This window comes from Poeciliopsis prolifica, unplaced genomic scaffold (genome assembly GCF_027474105.1).
Source record: "Poeciliopsis prolifica strain line A6 unplaced genomic scaffold, Auburn_PproV2 SCAFFOLD049, whole genome shotgun sequence".
NCBI lineage: Eukaryota > Metazoa > Chordata > Actinopteri > Cyprinodontiformes > Poeciliidae > Poeciliopsis > Poeciliopsis prolifica.
In genome coordinates this window covers 1958956-1975702 of record NW_026562424.1, presented here as the reverse complement: position 1 = coordinate 1975702, position 16747 = coordinate 1958956, and the positions used below count along the sequence as shown (strand labels likewise).

Genomic DNA, 16747 nt, shown 5'->3' with positions numbered 1-16747 from the left:
CTGATAATAATAATAATAATAAAGCCCAACAACTTTTGGCAATAAGTTAATATTATTTAATGTCTGGAAACTGAGCCTGTTACCTAGCAACCCCAGCTGAGTTCCAGCATGTTTGGTCAGCTGGTTTTACTGCTGTACAATGGCTGCTGGAAGAGTCGAGCGTTTTCCAGCAGATTTGAAACTTTTGTTTACAAAACTGCAAAGTCAATCAGTGCTTAGTTTCTCAGAAATGTTTTTTGAAGGAATGCTAGGCAAGCTGCCGCTAAAAATTAGCTCCAATATTGGCAGATTATTAGATGTGTTTTGGCAACATTTGAAAGTTTTTTGTTGTCTGGAAAATGAACAATTCAAAAAACCAACGTCAGAAATGAGCAGGTGCTGCCCGTTACCTAGCAACCCAACATGAGCTCCAGCATGTTGGTCAGCTGGTTTTATCTGTACGCTGCTGGAAAAGACAGTGTTTGTCCAGAAACCACGTGCTGCATTCTGGTTGGTTGTGCAGGAGCCTCCACTTCTGCTTTTCATGGTTGTATAAATGGGCATCTAAGTATAACGACACATTAGAAAACTTTCACTTAGTTTGCCTTAATCTAGATGTTTTCCAGTCAGTCTGCGCAGAAGAAAGTCAGAAGACGGAGTTTCGACTTTTCAAACTCAGAAATGTTCATGTTGTCTCTTGAAAAATTCTCCCTTTTTTTGTTTTTAGTACATTTTCTGTTTTTCTAAAACATTTCTGCGATTGATTTCAGTTTTCCTAGCAAATGCTTTTTTTGTGAAACTCAGAAATGTTCATTTATTGAAAATTTTTTGAGGCAAAAATTCACTCCTTTTTCTTTCTGGAATGGCTCTAATATGTCGTCATAGTTTTGAAATTGAATTCATGGAATAAATTCTTTCAGTGGGGATTATCGCTGCTTTTGGGCAGAGATGTGAAAACGTGAGATGAAGCTCTGTGTGTGTCACTGTGTGCGCACCAGAGGGCAGAGATCGGGCAGATGGTCCATAAAGGTGTTACCGCACAGTGAGTGCGCACCGCGATTGATGCATTGCAACATCCAAGAAGGTGGAACATTTGGCTGCTGACCCGCAGTCAGAGCTCGTCGGCCCGGCCTTCTCCTTCTTTAGCTGCAGCCAGAGAGCCGACGGCTCCTTCGCTCGGAGTAAACACTGAACAGCAGCACTTCCCGCCCCGCAGGAAAACCCGCTGGAAAAACTTCTTCCTCGTCTCTGGAAGGAGGTCAGCATGCTGGTGCAGGCCGGACCAAGGAGAAGGTCTGACCCCGGTTCTGACCCCGGTTCTGACTCCGGTTCTGACCGGTTCCGGTCCAAACCAGATCCATGAGCCCAGATTTCTGCAGGGACTGGGCTCGGTTGAACAATACGCTTAGAAATGTCTGTTTTCTTCTGCACTGATTGTCACTGAACATAAATCATTTCGACTTACTGGTGGAATTTATAAAGATGCACTGTAAAAACAGAAAAGCTTCTGTTGCACATATATTACTGCAACTGAAATAAAACAATATGTAAATTACAAAGAAGCTTCACTGGTAGAAAATTTACAATAAAATAATATGTAGCCATTTTTTTTAGTACTTTTCATCAATATTCAAAAACTTTAAACAAGTTTCTGTATCTGGCTGAAAAGTTATTTTGAAGTTAGTCTTGTCTTTAAGTGCTACGATATTTCTGCTGAACTAAACAAAAAATATAAGATTTTGTGTTTTTGAGATTCATCGAATGAAAACACTGCAAAAACACAATCTTTATTGTTTTTGGGAACTTCAGCAAGATTGGAGTTGTTTTCAGGTCAATGGTTCTTGAATATAGATTAAGATATTTTAGTTCCACTGGAAGATTATTTCACGTTTTCCTGTGTTGTAAATAATTTTATTAATATTCAATAATTATCGACTTAAATCAAGCTCCTATATTCTTGGTAAAAAGCACATTTTAATTTTGTTTAGTCTTATTTTAAGTGTACTACTTAAAATAAGTAGTACAGTTTTTGCTCTGCAAAAAGACAAAATCTAATCAAGTATTTTCTTTAGTTCAGAGAATCTGGTAACTACACTGCAAAAAACACAAAATATTCAAAATATTGAGCATTTTTGTGTAATTTCTAGTTCAAATGTCTTATCATAATCCTTCGGTGGTGTTTGATTTCTACATCATATTCTTGAAATTCAAACTTTGGTTTTGTGATATAGTGCAATCTAACATTTAATTAAAAGCATAATAAATGTTATGGAAAGCCAAATATTTTTTTTTATAACTTTATTTTTGTTATTTTTAGGGTACACTCCAGAAAAAAGGTCAAACATTATATAGAAATAAGATGCCAGAAAACAGTGAAAATTTTCTTTAGATCTTTTTTGTAATTTATTTATTTTGCATATTTCTTGTTTAATTTGAGCAGGAAGGTTGTTTAATAGAAATGTCTGATTCCTAATGGCTCAGTGAGTTATTAACCTGTGTAATCGACGTGTTGATTGGTTTCTATTTTAAACGTCATCATTGAAACGGCGGGAATTCCGCTGGGGTTGCCAGGTAACGGGCGGGGGTTGCCAGGTAACGGGCGGGGGTTGCCGGGTAACGGGCAGGGGTTGCCAGGTAAAGGGCGGGGGTTGCCGGGTAACGGGCGGGGGTTGCCAGGTAACGGCGTTGTGGCAGGTTTTTAAAACTGCTCATTGTCCAAAAAGTATGAAATTAATATCTTTGTTGTTTTTTAATATAATTACTTATAGAAGCAGTTGAAACGTGCAAAATATTTCACTTTTATATTATTGTATATTTATTAGCTTACTTGTCCCGGCTGTAGAATATAAAACATTAACCGTCATAAATTCTAAACTTTTTTTCTCTTTAGTTTATTTGCGTTTTTATCTAAAGGTTGGTTCTGGAAAAACTTGAAAAACTCGATGTTTGAGTGTTACTGTGGGATTTTAAGCTTGTAGAGTTCAAAGATGAACTAATTTAATTTAATGACAACCGTTGTTGAGGTTTTATTTCAGGCCTCTTACATCAGCTGGAAATTCATTAGTGAGGGAGAAACCGAAGGCAGCGAGACCAGAACTGATGGTTAAAACCATCAGAGCTACGCAGCATATCATACTTTATATTAACTATATATACAATGATTTTATTAAGAGGCAGTTTCATCAAAACAAATGTTCCATCTGGACTGTTTTGTAGAATAGCTTTTTTTTAGTTTCTAAAGGTGAAAAATACATTTTAGAAATGTTTTCTTATTTTATATTTTAATGTATTTACATACAGAAAATAAACATACTTGTTACAGTTTGCTTAAAAGCACTTTTTGAAGTTAATGGTGCCAGTTTTTGTTACTAAATGCAGACAGGATGAAAGAAGTCATTATTTCATGAGACCAAGTCCAGAGCGCCCTCCTGTGGATGCTTCTGGTATGACAGCCTTAAACAAAACATTTTGAATAAAAGCCAAAGTTTTAGGAATAATTTTATATTTATCTTTTACAGATGAAAAAAAAAACTTCTATTTTTAAGTCTGGTATTTGAAAATAGAAGTTAATGAGTGGCAGACAGTATTTAGTACACAGCTTTATGAACCTGCCGAGTTTTAAAGGGTTGTTCAACATGCGGCCCGGGGGCCATTTGTGGCCCTTGGAGTGGATTCTAACTCCAAACATCTACCCATTAAACTTGGTTAGATAACAGATAACATGCTGTATTATAGAAAGGAGGGAGCCATTCTGGTTTGATTTGATCTGGAGTAGAAATTAAATAGTTTAAGAAATATTTAGCGTGGTGCTAAATAATTAGCTCAATGCTATCAATGACTTTTAGGGTTATATCTGAAATTAAAGAAGCAGAATATTCCATTTCAAATTAAAAGTGTTAAATTGTGTTAATTGATCTCAAAGTTACCAAGAAAAGAAAATCTGAAAAACTAAAATTTAAAGGCAAAGATTAAAAATTTTAATTTGAAAGTGTTTTTGCCAATATGTTTGTTTTTTTTTTTTAAATTTATGATTAATGTTTCTAAGTATTGAACATGTTAAATACTTGAGGGCTGACGATGTTTCTACAGGGATTATTGTAAACATTTGATTCTTCCACAACATTTCTGACTTTTCAAACTCACAAGTCTCCATGTTTTTTCTGCAAAATTTCTGAGATTAATTCAAAACTTTCTGTTATTTTTTTAAGACAAGTTTAGACTTTTGAAACTTAGAAAATTTGTGAGATTAATTTTTAAAAATCTGTTGTTTTTTTTTCTAACAAACTTTAAACTTTCCATACTGAGAAATTTCCAAGTTTTTCCTCAAAATTTAAAAATTTCTGGAGTTTTGTTATATCACATTTTTAACTTTTGAAACTCAAACTTCTTAGAATGATCTTCAAATTTGAGTTTTTCAAGTCAGTTTTTGACTTTTGAAGCTGAGTTTTTTGGTGTAAATGTCCTGTGTGGTTTTATGCCACCCAGACCGGCCCTAATCCTGCTGCGTACCACCACAGGGCCGGCGCCAGCAGCCGCAGCGCGGCGCTGCCCTCCGGACCTCGGCCCGCCGGGTCCCCCGCATCGCGTCAGTCGTCGTCCACCACCAGCACGTTGCCGCTCAGCTCGTACTCCACGCTGGCCCAGTCGAAGATGTTCCCCTTGGGGACTTTGTGTCCGTAGTGCCAGGCCTGGATCAGGCTCCGGGAAAGCACCGAGTCCCACATGTTGACGTCCGTCATCTCGCCCACGAAGCTCTGCGTGGCCTCCAGGCCGCCCAGGTGTTTGTCCGGGTCCTGGCCCAGCAGCACGGTGCCTTTGGGCCGCACGCTGTGGCCCGGTTTGTACACCTGGTAGGTGCTGCGCCTGCCGTCCGCCCAGAAGGCGGCCAGGCCGGAGCGCGACTCCCAGGTGAGGCAGAGGCTGGTTCGGAAGGTGCTGAGCGGCGGCAGGCGGAAGAAGACGCCGTCGCCGCTCAAGTAGAAGGAGACGCGGCCGTCCTTCTCGCGCCACACGTTGAGCTCGTCGTAGTCGGCGGTGCGGTAGGCGAACAGGATGATCTGGCGCTCCTCTGGCAGCTCGGTGGCCACCCGCATGCAGAGCGTGAAGGCCCGCAGCGCCATCTCCTTCTGCGGGATCAGAGCCACGAAGCTGAAGTCTGTCTCATACGGGAAGACCAGGACCTTCTCGCTGAGGCCCACTGCAGGTACCAACAGAACCAAACAAGACAGCATAATTTAGAGGAGGAAACATGAACAAAACATGGTTTAGTTTTGTACAGAAGAGGATTAGCGACACTGAAAATGAATTCAGAATTTGGACTTTAATCTTTTGAGATCAAAAGTCAGAATTCTGATTTTAAAAAACTATTAAATTTTGGAGAAAAGTGAAAATTTAAAAGCTTGAATTGTCTAATATTTACCTGAAAAATCTGAGAAAAAAAGTTTTTTTGATTTGATTATAATCGATTTTGAGATCAAAGTCACATTGTTAAATTTTCTGTAAAATATTAAAACATTTCCGAGCTGAAAAGTTGAAGTTTTGCTGAAAAATAAAATCTGAAATTTTGAGATGAATCAGAATTTTTCTGAAAAAAACTTCTAAGCCTGAAAATTCAAAAATATATTAGAAAAAATGTAAATCTAAGTTTAAAGTCAGAATAATTTTTTTCGTTATTGACCCTAATCCTCTTCCATAGTTTAAACTGCCATCATCTTGGGAAAAAGTTACTTGTAAGTTAGTTTTTATGTCTTAAAGTATATAGAAACTATACAACACATTTTGTGATTTTGCAGTGCAAATGTCTTCAATGAGGCGTTAAAACACTGATGTTTATTATTTCATTAGTTTCCTTCATTTGAAGGATGTTGGATTTCACTGATTGCTTAAAGAACCTTTTTACAGAACCAGTTTCAAAATGTCTACCTTGTGTGGCAAAGGAAGCGGTCAAAGAGACGAGCAGAACTGCCACCATGGTTGCAGCGTTGATGCCCTGTAAACACACACGTCTCATCCTGATCAGATAAACAAAATCAACCCTCAAATTTCATAATACAAATATTAATATGATAAAATAGTTTTTACCATTTTGAAGCAGTTTGTTTTTCCTCCAGCAGCTGGGTCTGCTGCTGTCATCAGCGGTGGGAACCAGAGCTCTTCCCCGCTGGTACAGTGATGATGTCATCGCCATGACAATGGACCCGTGTGTGAGCCTGGAGGACCGTCGGTCATTTCACCCAGAACCGGAGACTTCAGGCGTAGCTGCTTTCAAAATATCTCCTTTCATTCGTCTACTGACTGGGATTTGATCAGGTTGGAAGAGGAAAAAACACCTGGAGCCTGGCATTAGCATTAGCATTAGCATTTCTGCCACAACATATCTGGGTCAAACAAAAAGGAAGAGCAAATTTCCTCAAAAAAAAAAAAAACTAAATGTTTTAGATTAATTTCAAAAATGTTCTAGAAGACATGAAAATTTGGGGGTTTGTAAAGTTACAAATATTTTTGAATAAAACTCAGAAATTTTAAGCTCGATCAGAGGAATGTTCTAGAAATAAAATTTAAATTTCTGAGCCTGAAAAGTTTAAAATTTGCAAGTAGAAAATCTGAAGTTTTGAGTTTAATCAAAAATTTTCTAAAAAAAATATTAGAAATTTCAAAGTTTGAAAAATCAAACATTTGCTATAAAAATATCAAATTTTCAGATCAATGTGAGAAATTTTATAGAGATGTATGAATTGCTGAAAATTTGACATTTTCTAAAACTGGAATTTTTTATTTTGAAAGTTACAAGTTTGCTTGTAAAACTGAAATTTTCTAGGAAATGTTTTCTGAGTTTGAAAACTCAAAGATGAGCTCGGATGGTGGAATACAGTAACTCACTCACTCTTTGGTTGCAGTTTAAAGTTTTGCCATTTTGCCTCCTGACTGGAGAGAAAACAGGAAATGCTGTGACACCGGTTGGGCAACATTTCAAAATGAAAACAGAACCAGGCGTTCATGTTATCAACATATCTACATTTAATACAGTTTATTAATTTCTAGGATTTCTCCAGACAAAGAAAAGAATCCTAACTTTTCATGAACTAAAATCTGAGCAACACCAGCAACTTATATACAAAGCCTGAACCTCAGCACAAAACCCGGCCTGCTGACTGACGGGCGGACCGGACTCACCAGACACATTCAGCTGTAAACTACCAAGCATTGGATTGAAAACTCATTTTATTCACTGCAAAAACACCAAATCTAAACATTTTTAGTCTCGTTTCTGCTGCAAATATCTCAGGACACATAAAACAAGACAAAACAAGTAACTTCTTAGCAAAATATCGGAGCTTGATTTGAGTCAGTAACTCTTTAAAATTGATGAAAAAGCTCAATCTTAGTGGATTATTTCCCTTAGAACAAGATATTTTTCTACAAGTGAAAAATATCTTCTAATAAAACTAGAACATGTTCATCTCGTAAGGAACTATTAACTTAAAACAAGATGCTTTTTTTTGCTGAACTGTTTTTTTTGTCATTTCAATGTTCTGAGATTTTTGCACCAGAAACTAGGACCATTTTGTTTTTGCAGTGTAAACATCATCAATAAGAAATAATTTCCTTCATTTCAAAGATGTTGGATTTATCTGGTCACTCCAATAAAGAGCCATTTCACCAAAAACCAACTGAAGGAACAAAATCACATGAGAGCGTTAAGGACGCATCGCTGATGCTTACACTGCAAAAACACAAAACAAGGCTGTTTGCCTAGTTTTAGTGTAAATATATCAGTACAGTTCAAATAAGACAAAACTAACTGATAAGGAGCTTTTTAGCAAAATATAAGAGCTTGTTGAGTCAATGACTCCTCAATACTGATGGAATATTTATAGTTCTGCTGAATTATTTCACTTATAAAAAATGTTTTTATTATAATTAAAATAATCTGCCAGATACATTTTAATTAACATTTCTATCGATATTAAGGGATTACTTACTAAACAAATGCTCTTATGTTGCTGAAAAGTGACTTACTACTTAATTTTGTCGTATTTTATGTTGACTAAGACATTTGCAATAGAAACTAAACCAAAAGTATTTTCTGTATTTGCAGTTTTATTACAGAAAATGCTGGAAAGCCAGCAAGCAAACACTTGGACTGAGGTATGGACAAAGATGCTCTAACTCTTCCAGCATGTTTTTTATTTTAAGTGGCAGACACCGAGTCAGTGGTGCATCTGAACCTCAAGTCCGTTCTGACGGGGCAAAGATTTGTCCTAGTTCAAGGAAATGCAATTCATGCTTGATGCGATCCTCCTCATGTTGGGGTCCAGAAACGTCATCTGGGACCAAACAGCGCAGCAACAGCTGAAAGTCTCCCAGGTTTCAACATTTAGGCGTTTCATCTCATGTCCAGCAACGTGGAAAGTTTTGTTTTAATGCAGCGATTCGTCTGCTGCTCCCAGTTTGAGGCTTTTCCCAAAACCTTAAACTGTTCTGATAAAAAAAGAAATATAGAAACCATACATTCAACTTATCTTAATTATCTGCATTGGGGAGAGGGAGTGATTGATATGCAAAGGAGAAGAGACCTATTTAAATCTACTCGTCGTTTTACAGTAAGGAGATGGGACAAGTGTGCAAGAGGCGCCACCTGCAGGAAGAAAAGGGAACGTGCTCCCTTTTCCTTTGAGTCAACAGCTTTTTGGCATTTTAGTGACTGATGGTCCATTTCTCATGAAGAATTACATAAAATATACTTGGATGAAACATCAAATAAAACTCCAACATCTTTATGGATCCCGACACAAAAAGTCTGATTGTTTCTTCTGCGTTTATAACGGGTGGGAACGCCGGAGCGCGGCGTGCAGCAGAGACCCGAGCGCCATCTGGTCGCCCGATCTGAGGCCCAAACACAGCGTGACGAAGACGAGGAGGAAGAGAGTGAACTTAACGGGAGCAGCGGGCGGCTAACACTGAGCCTCAGAGCCGGAGAAAGAAGATTTACTGCAGAAGAAGAAATGATTCTCCGGGTTGGTGGTCCGCAGTGAGGCTGTTCTGCTTCTCTACAGTCTGGCGCCGTCCAGGCTCCGAGCGTCGAGCTGAACGGGGAAACGGGCCGGGCTCCTCAGTAGTCCTCCACCCAGCCGTTCTCCTGGATGAAGGCGTCGATCACTTCCTTCATGGCCAGGTTGGGGATCAGCTGATCCTGGGTCAGGGGGCTCCGGGTCACGGGGTCGAAGTGGCCCACCCGCTGCACAGCCACAGAAATACACATTTAGTAGAAGCATTTTAGAACTGGAACAAGTAATTGATTATTGAGAATGCAAAAATCAATAACTGGAGTATAAAGGTGTAAAAAAAAAAAAAAAAAAAAGACTATTTGCCGCTTAAAACTGGGCCTGAAACTAAATTCTTATTTAATTGATTAATCATCAATTATTCTGATGATTATGAAATAACCGTAAACTAGTAATCACTACGCCTGCAGCTAACAATTATTTTAGTAATCAATTATTCTGATGATTAATCAGATGCTATCAAATATCACATACTGCATATTTTTCATGATTAATCGATTATTGTAATAGTTGCCGGCTAATTTAGTAACTGATTAATAAAGACTTTTAAAAAGACTGTTTTTATTATCTTAAAATACAAAATATATTTTTTGTAAAAGTTGGCTAAATTATTGCTCTTAGCAGGGCCGAAACAATGTGATCAATCAGTTATTGAAGTAACTGTCAACTATTTTAGTAATCAATCAATTGGATAAAGACAAATGCCGTGTTCTAAAGTAGTTTCTCTGTATGAGCCGATACTAAACCTCAGACGTCGGGATCAAAAGTTTCATGAAACCATCAGATAATCGAGTATCAACTCCATTCCAGTAACGGGAAGCGTTGAGCTGCGTATTCGCTCGAGGAGAAAACCTCCAAACATCAGCTGATCTTCATCTGTTGGGCGTTTCTACCTGCAGATGCTCCTCGATGTCTTTGCGGTCGTAGGTGATGCCGCTGGGCGTGATGCACGGCTCCCTCATCAGCTCAAAGCTGATCTTTCCACACAGGTAATCTGGGATCTCTCGCTTCTGGAGAGACGGAGAGAAAAACGCATCCACAGATAAATGTGACGCTGAAATCCAGGTCAGAATGGTGACAATATAAAAACCATATTTGCTCCTCCTGCAGAGTTGAGGTGCAATAAATCCAGATTATCATCATCCGTCTGCTGACAGCCAGCAGTGCGAAAGCAAAACTGAAGTACACATAATGTTTTACTGGTTAAATAAAAAGAAAACAATTAAAAGACTATTTCCCTTCAACTTGTTCCATGTTTGTGTTATTAATGAACACGATCAACAGGAAGTGAAAATCATCCTCCATACTCACTTTTCTTTTCTCGTCCACCTGAGAGAAAAGCTCCTCCATCTCCATTAAATATTTCTCCTGCACATTGAGATGAAACCAGATTTAATTTTTAAATACATCATTTCTGAATTTTTTAAAGGTTCAGAAGAAACTAAATAATAGATCTCATACAATTCATGATGATTAATTGATTATTTAAACAATTGTCAACTAATGTAGCAATTGATTAATCACATTTTGATGAATTATGAAAAAATCAGATATCAATACGCAGCTTTTAAACAGTATTTCTGTAAGTTTTAAACGACGACAAGCAGGAAGGTTAAACAATTATGATTATTTAAATAATCGTCAACTAACTTAGCAATCAATTAATCACTTTATTATAACAGTCGGAAGAAGGAAATAAGACATCAGGACTCAACACATTTTAAAAATTATTTCTGCAAGGAAAACCAAAAAATATAAATTTCTGCTTTTATTTTTAATTATGTCAGTTTTGGTCTTCCATACAGCAGCAATGCTAGTAAATAAACAAAACAACTCACATGTTTAGATGAAATTTTTCCAGCATCACCTCCATTTTGATTGTCGTCCTGTTTCTCTTTGTATTCTTCAAGTTCTCTGTAAAACCAGAACAAAGTTTCCATGTTTAAAGCTCAGAGTTTCCATGTTTAAAGCTCAGTTTCCATCCAGAGGTGAAACATGTCGGTCTGATGTCTCACCTCTCCTTCTCGGCCAGAATGAGTTTGGTCAGGTAGGCGTGAAGCTCGTTCTCCTGGTTGATGCGCTTCTCCTCGATGCTGTTCCAGCGTTTCTTCTTGGCGATGCGCAGGGCGCTCGGGATGTCATCTCCGAAATTCAGCCTCTGCTCTTTTGCCAGGTTATACGCTACAAATGACATTAAGAGGATGAAGTCAATAAGAACAGGCAGAATCCTGAAACTAATATCTCAATCAAAAGCTTGTGAGGAAAATAGTAAATCAGGAAGCTAACCATGTAGCGGTTGAACCCAAGCAGCCATGTTTTATCATCAGCGACCAGAATCAATGACTTTTCTCTGAGTATATCAGTGATCAACAGGCCAAACATTGATTGATTATTGATTTTTTAATATATAGTCGTGAAACGACTGAGTGTAAACTTAAATGAAAGAACAGCAATCAAACTAAAACTGCACCAAACATTTATAGATTTTGCATTTAAGCACTGCTGATTTCTGGGTGAACACTCAGATCTCTAACAGAAATGAGACAGGAAGTGAAAATGTTTCGCTTGCAACAGAGGAAACTGATGACGGTAATTATCCGACCCGTTACGAAGCGGTTTATAGAGGCGTATTTTGGCCGTTTCCTCCGACCTTTCTGCAGGTTGCCGATGGCCTCGTCGTAGTTCTCCAGCTCCAGGTGACACTGGCCCAGGAAGAAGTGAGCCTTGACCGACTGACTGTCCAGCTCCAGCGCGTGCTTGCAGTCTGCCAGAGCTTTGTCGTACTGCTGCAGCTTCACGTGGCAGAGCGCCCGGTTGGTGTAGTACACCGCCACCGACGGATTACGGTTCTGCAGATTGAAGGAAACAGACGACAGAAACTCAGCTGAATGCCACAGAAACACAGCGGATCAATAAACTATTCCCACTGAGAGAACCATGATGATATATTTACTGTTCAGTCCTAATAATAACCTATAAACTTTGCTACTCAGAACAAATTATTGTGACAAACGATAATGTTGTCATTTTGAGGCTTGTTGTACTAAATCACAGGATAATTAAAATGAGCTCAATAATGTCCATTTACATGATTAATCATTTTTCATTCTCTCCCAAAAAGTCTCCAGTTTAATGTTTTGGTCTCAACCAGCTCTTATTTTGAAGGACAATTCTGTTTCTAGAGACTTTATAATTCATTTTATTTATAGTTTTGTTTGTTTATTTTGGATATTTATGATCTTTGAGAATATGCTCTTGCAACATTATGACTTTATTACTGTTATATTACTGAAAGTGGTCTCAAAACAACAATATAAGCGTCATTGGCAACAAATTGTTGTTATAATTTCAGGCTTAATCTGAATGATTGTCAGGAATGTAGTTTCCCTTCATTCTCACAAGCAAAACCTCCTTACTGGAAGAGAACCCAAGATTTATACTCAAATAAGAACAGAAATACTTCAACATGTTTTTACTCAAGTAAAAATAAAAAGTAGCCATCCAAGAAACGACTGAGATAAAAGTGAAAAGTCGATTCCATGCTGAGTAACTGATCGAATTATTTAATATTTAAAAATTACATCTTCAGAGTCACATGGACCAAAATATAAAGTTATGTGGAAACTAGTATTTATGGACCAAAATGATAATAATTCATATAATTAACAAATAAAAATCATTCAAAAAATGTTTCCAAATCAGTTTCTTTCAATAAAAAACGTATGAAACTTTAACAGACATGCAGGTCTGTGTCTGCTGGGATTTTGGTTAAAACATGTTTGTTTTTCCTTCAGTGGGGAGAAAATAGAGAAAATGTCCCCAAGCAGGAATCGAGATAATTCATCATAACAATTACTCAAAGCAAAAGTACATTTTTCAAAGTTACTCAACTAAATGTAATTGAGTAAATGTAACGACCAACTCTGCTGATGACATAAAAATGGTTGGATTTTGTCTTGTTGTGATAAAAATCTGCATGAATGTGTGTTTGGTGGAACAGACTCACGATGGCTTTGCTGTAGCATGAAGCAGCCTCCTGGTACTTGCGGCAGAGGAACAGCCGGTTCCCCTGCTCCTTCAGCTCCTGCGCGGTGGAGCTCTTCTCGGGGCTGCCGGCCATCTTCTCCACCGGCTCCGCGGGGCCCGCCTCGCCCTGCTTCCCGATCCTGTTCCCCGTCTCTCCGGCTGGCTTGGTGGCAGGTGTCGGAATGTCCTGCCCGCCCTGGATCGCACTCAGACTGGGGGACAATGAAGACACAATGCTGGTTAGCATCCGCTGCAACGCACCTGCAATGCGTGTCTCTGGGTGCCACGCAACGCCACGCCACCCGCACGGCGTTACTTTAACTCGCTGACTGTGCAGACTGATGGAAACACGGCGAGGCAGCTGAGTTAACTGTTCACAACATCAGTTAGATTAAATGGGCAGCTAGCCATCTGGACAGCATAACACCCCACCAACACTCTTAATGTGTCTTACTGAGATGAAAATTGCGTTAAATTTGCAAAAAAATAACTCATTTGCGCATTATTATGATGCATGTTATCGGTGTTGAAGTTGTCATCATACAGAATAGAGGCAGCGCCGCTAACTTTAGTTAACCTGGAGACAACACACCGATGCTAAGCTAACTTAGCTAGGCTAACATGTCGGTTAGAATCTGAGTTCGGCTTCAGCTAGCTTTTCCAGTTCTGATTATACTGGCACAATTCACAATTTATCCTCGTCATGAGCTTATGTCGTTCTCCATCCGAGAGAATCGGTACCAGAACCTTGTTTTTAGGCGTTTTTCACCACAACGCCGCCAGGCAGTCTCAACACAGACATAAGCTAATGCTAAGTTAGCTCACACCCGCTCAGGTCCGTTTAAGTTCGGATTTGTTCGGATAACCCGCCGGGTCAGAACCTTACCTTTTATGGTGACTCTCACATTCAGGTGAATGTGGCTTTATAACTGCTCACATAAAATATTGTTCTGGAGATTTCTTTCTTCGAGCTGTCATGACAGGTTGTTGTTATACTGACGTCAAACGTTTTTAGGCGACGTCAACGGAAGCCGAGAAGAAGCGCGGTTGAAATATAGGTTGACGTTTTAAAACGTCCTAAAAATTATGTTGTAATTTTATATATAAAGTACAGGTCAGTTTATTCTGTTAGGGGTCCTTGCATATTGTGATACGTCCCATTTCCCCCCAGAAACTAATAATAAAAAACAAACAATTTATCATATAAGATTACGGAGGACCAAAACTGACATTAAAAATAAAAGCAGAAAGGTTTTTTTGTTTTTTTTCAATTTTTTACAAAATAATGTCTGCCAATATACTTACGACATTCTATATATATTTTTATTGACATTCCATGTGTAGGAGAAAATAAAATAAATCTACTTTGTTTCTAATTATATCAGTTATGGTCTACCATACTTTTTTTCTTATGCTTATGGAGGGCCAAAACAGACATAATTAAGAATAAGAGCAGAAATACACATTTCTGCTTTTTCTTATATTTGAATTGTCATGAACAAATATGTATTCCTTGTTTTTTCCTATTTCTCATACAGATATGTTTGGTCATAAATCCATGTGTAAGAAAAAGGGAAAAGCAAATATATGTGTTTTAACATGTGTCTATAGGAAAATCGAAAAAACAAAACATATATATCTATAATTTTTTTTTTTTTACAACAATGTATGTATAAGCAAAACATACATATTTCTACTTTTAGTTTTAATTATGTCAGTTTTGGACTTCCATATTAGATAGCCAGGAGTGTTGTCTTTTGGTTGATTATTTCAGTGTGAAGATAAATGTATTAAATATAACTTTAAAGAAAACCCCAGCCACAAATATAAAACATGAAATGCAAAGTAATCACCAGCAGATGGCGCTCTGAAACAACAGAGGTTCAGTTTACAGTAGTGGACAGTTTACAGTAATCAATAAGCTACACAGGACAGAGATATTAATGCATTTCACCAAAAAACAGATTCCTGGTTTGTCAGCAGAAAGAAAACCGATCATCAGATTCTTTAAACGTTTGCAGCGATGATATGATATTGAATTTATCCGAGTCCTGCCACCCACAGAGATCTGTGGACACAAAGATGCTCCAAGTTTAACGAATTAGCAGGACTGTGGTTGTGGACAGAGTCGCGTCTCTGTGGGGAGATTAGGACGCATCTCTGAGCAAACAGCCTGATCAATGAGGAGCGGGGGGATTCCCAGCTGTGTTTACACACACAGCTAATCTGTAAAACACGCACAGACCTTCACCCACTGCCGTAACACCGAACTCTGTCTCTGCAGCTCACAGCATGACAACATATTTTAAAAAGTTCTTTCCAGACATGCTGAGAAACATTCACAACTTTTCAAACCTCCTGAAACTCATTTTTCTGAAGATTCAGCAACAATTTTAGTTCATTTTATACAGATTGAAACAATGCAGTTTTTTTAATGATTTTTTTGTTGTTGCATTTTTTAATTTTATTTTTTGTTAGCAGAAAGCTGCATAGGGCTCTTTTAAATCTCTTTTAAGTTTCAATGCAGCAAAACAAAAACCGATTTTCCACTCGACTCAGAGTTTTTCTATCTATACGATTAATAGGCAAGATCATTTTTTGACCATATCATCATTTTTATTCATATTTTTTAACTCCAGCTTGGATAAATTTGAGTGTTTAATGGATTTAATGGTAGCAGGTGTTGGTTGATATAGTTATGCAGTAGCTCCTGTTATTCAGACAAAATGAGGCAAATTTAACTGAAACATGTTGGAAAAGAAATGAAGTCATCAGGACGATGGTGGCAGCATTATGCTGCGGGAGTCATTTCATTCATTCAGACACAGAGAAACACACAGAACAACGTTTGATGATCTGTTTGGAACCCAAAGAATTTACATCTGATGAATATTTATAATATGAAGACAAGTCGTTTTTATTTTTTCCAAGTTCCAAATACATTTTTTTTTAAATTTAAAGTAGTTTTTAAAAAAAGAAAAAAAGTTCACCATTAGCATTAGCATGTCAGTTAATGGGAATATGAAAGATTTGCGACTGGCGCAACCAGGAAGCACATTGAGGTCACTTCCTCTTTGTGAATTCAAACTCGTTACACTTAATTATAGATTTTATTTTTCTACTGTACCGGATGCAGAAATCATTTGTAGAAGTTTCCTCACCAGAGTCACGATGATCAAAGGAACAAGACAAAATTTTGACGTTAATCTCCAAAAAGTTCTAGTAAAAAAAAAAAAAACTCTACACGCTGTTGTAAAATAATCTGTAACACATTAAACACATTAGTGCCGTTTTGCTCACATTTAAAAGTCAGTCTGTCTTTAACGACTGCAGCAGCTGGCCAGTGTCCAGTAACCATGGCAACCTGGGCAGGAAGTTGCCTGATCCTTTTGGCGCTGCCACTTCCTGTTTGAGGTGCTCTTTCTCTCTGTCTGTCTTTTTCCTCCCATTTGGCAGAACTTCACGCTGCGAAAGCCAGAAACGCTTCAGCAGAGAGAGAGAGACGCAGCGAACAGGTTTTCCTGAAAACACAAAGGCTCTGCGCCGCCACGACGCCGGGCCTTTATCCAGGCCTTTATCCCGACTGTTTGCTCACTTTGAAAAGAGGGAATGTTTAAAAGACTTGTTGCAGTTTGTTCAAGTGGTTCTGAATGGGAAGAGTCAAATAGACAGTGCTT

At 38.1% G+C, this 16747-nt stretch overlaps 2 protein-coding genes across 2 annotated transcripts; both read right to left on the bottom strand.

The window, feature by feature from the left end:
• Nucleotides 1-2959: 2959 nt before the first annotated feature.
• On the bottom strand, nt 2960-6216 carry crp1 (C-reactive protein 1). Its single transcript, XM_055058077.1, has 3 exons — nt 6061-6216; nt 5902-5968; nt 2960-5176 (listed from the first exon to the last, which is right to left on the bottom strand). Exons 1-3 carry the CDS (start codon nt 6109-6111, stop codon nt 4566-4568), a joined length of 729 nt encoding a protein of 242 aa, XP_054914052.1. The 5' UTR covers nt 6112-6216; the 3' UTR covers nt 2960-4565.
• Nucleotides 6217-6972: 756 nt separating this feature from the next.
• stub1 (STIP1 homology and U-Box containing protein 1) lies at nt 6973-14077 on the bottom strand. Its single transcript, XM_055058042.1, has 8 exons — nt 13957-14077; nt 13051-13282; nt 11695-11893; nt 11060-11225; nt 10883-10958; nt 10356-10412; nt 9938-10054; nt 6973-9217 (listed from the first exon to the last, which is right to left on the bottom strand). Exons 2-8 carry the CDS (start codon nt 13162-13164, stop codon nt 9092-9094), a joined length of 855 nt encoding a protein of 284 aa, XP_054914017.1. The 5' UTR covers nt 13165-13282; nt 13957-14077; the 3' UTR covers nt 6973-9091.
• Between the last annotated feature and the right edge of the window lie 2670 nt (nt 14078-16747).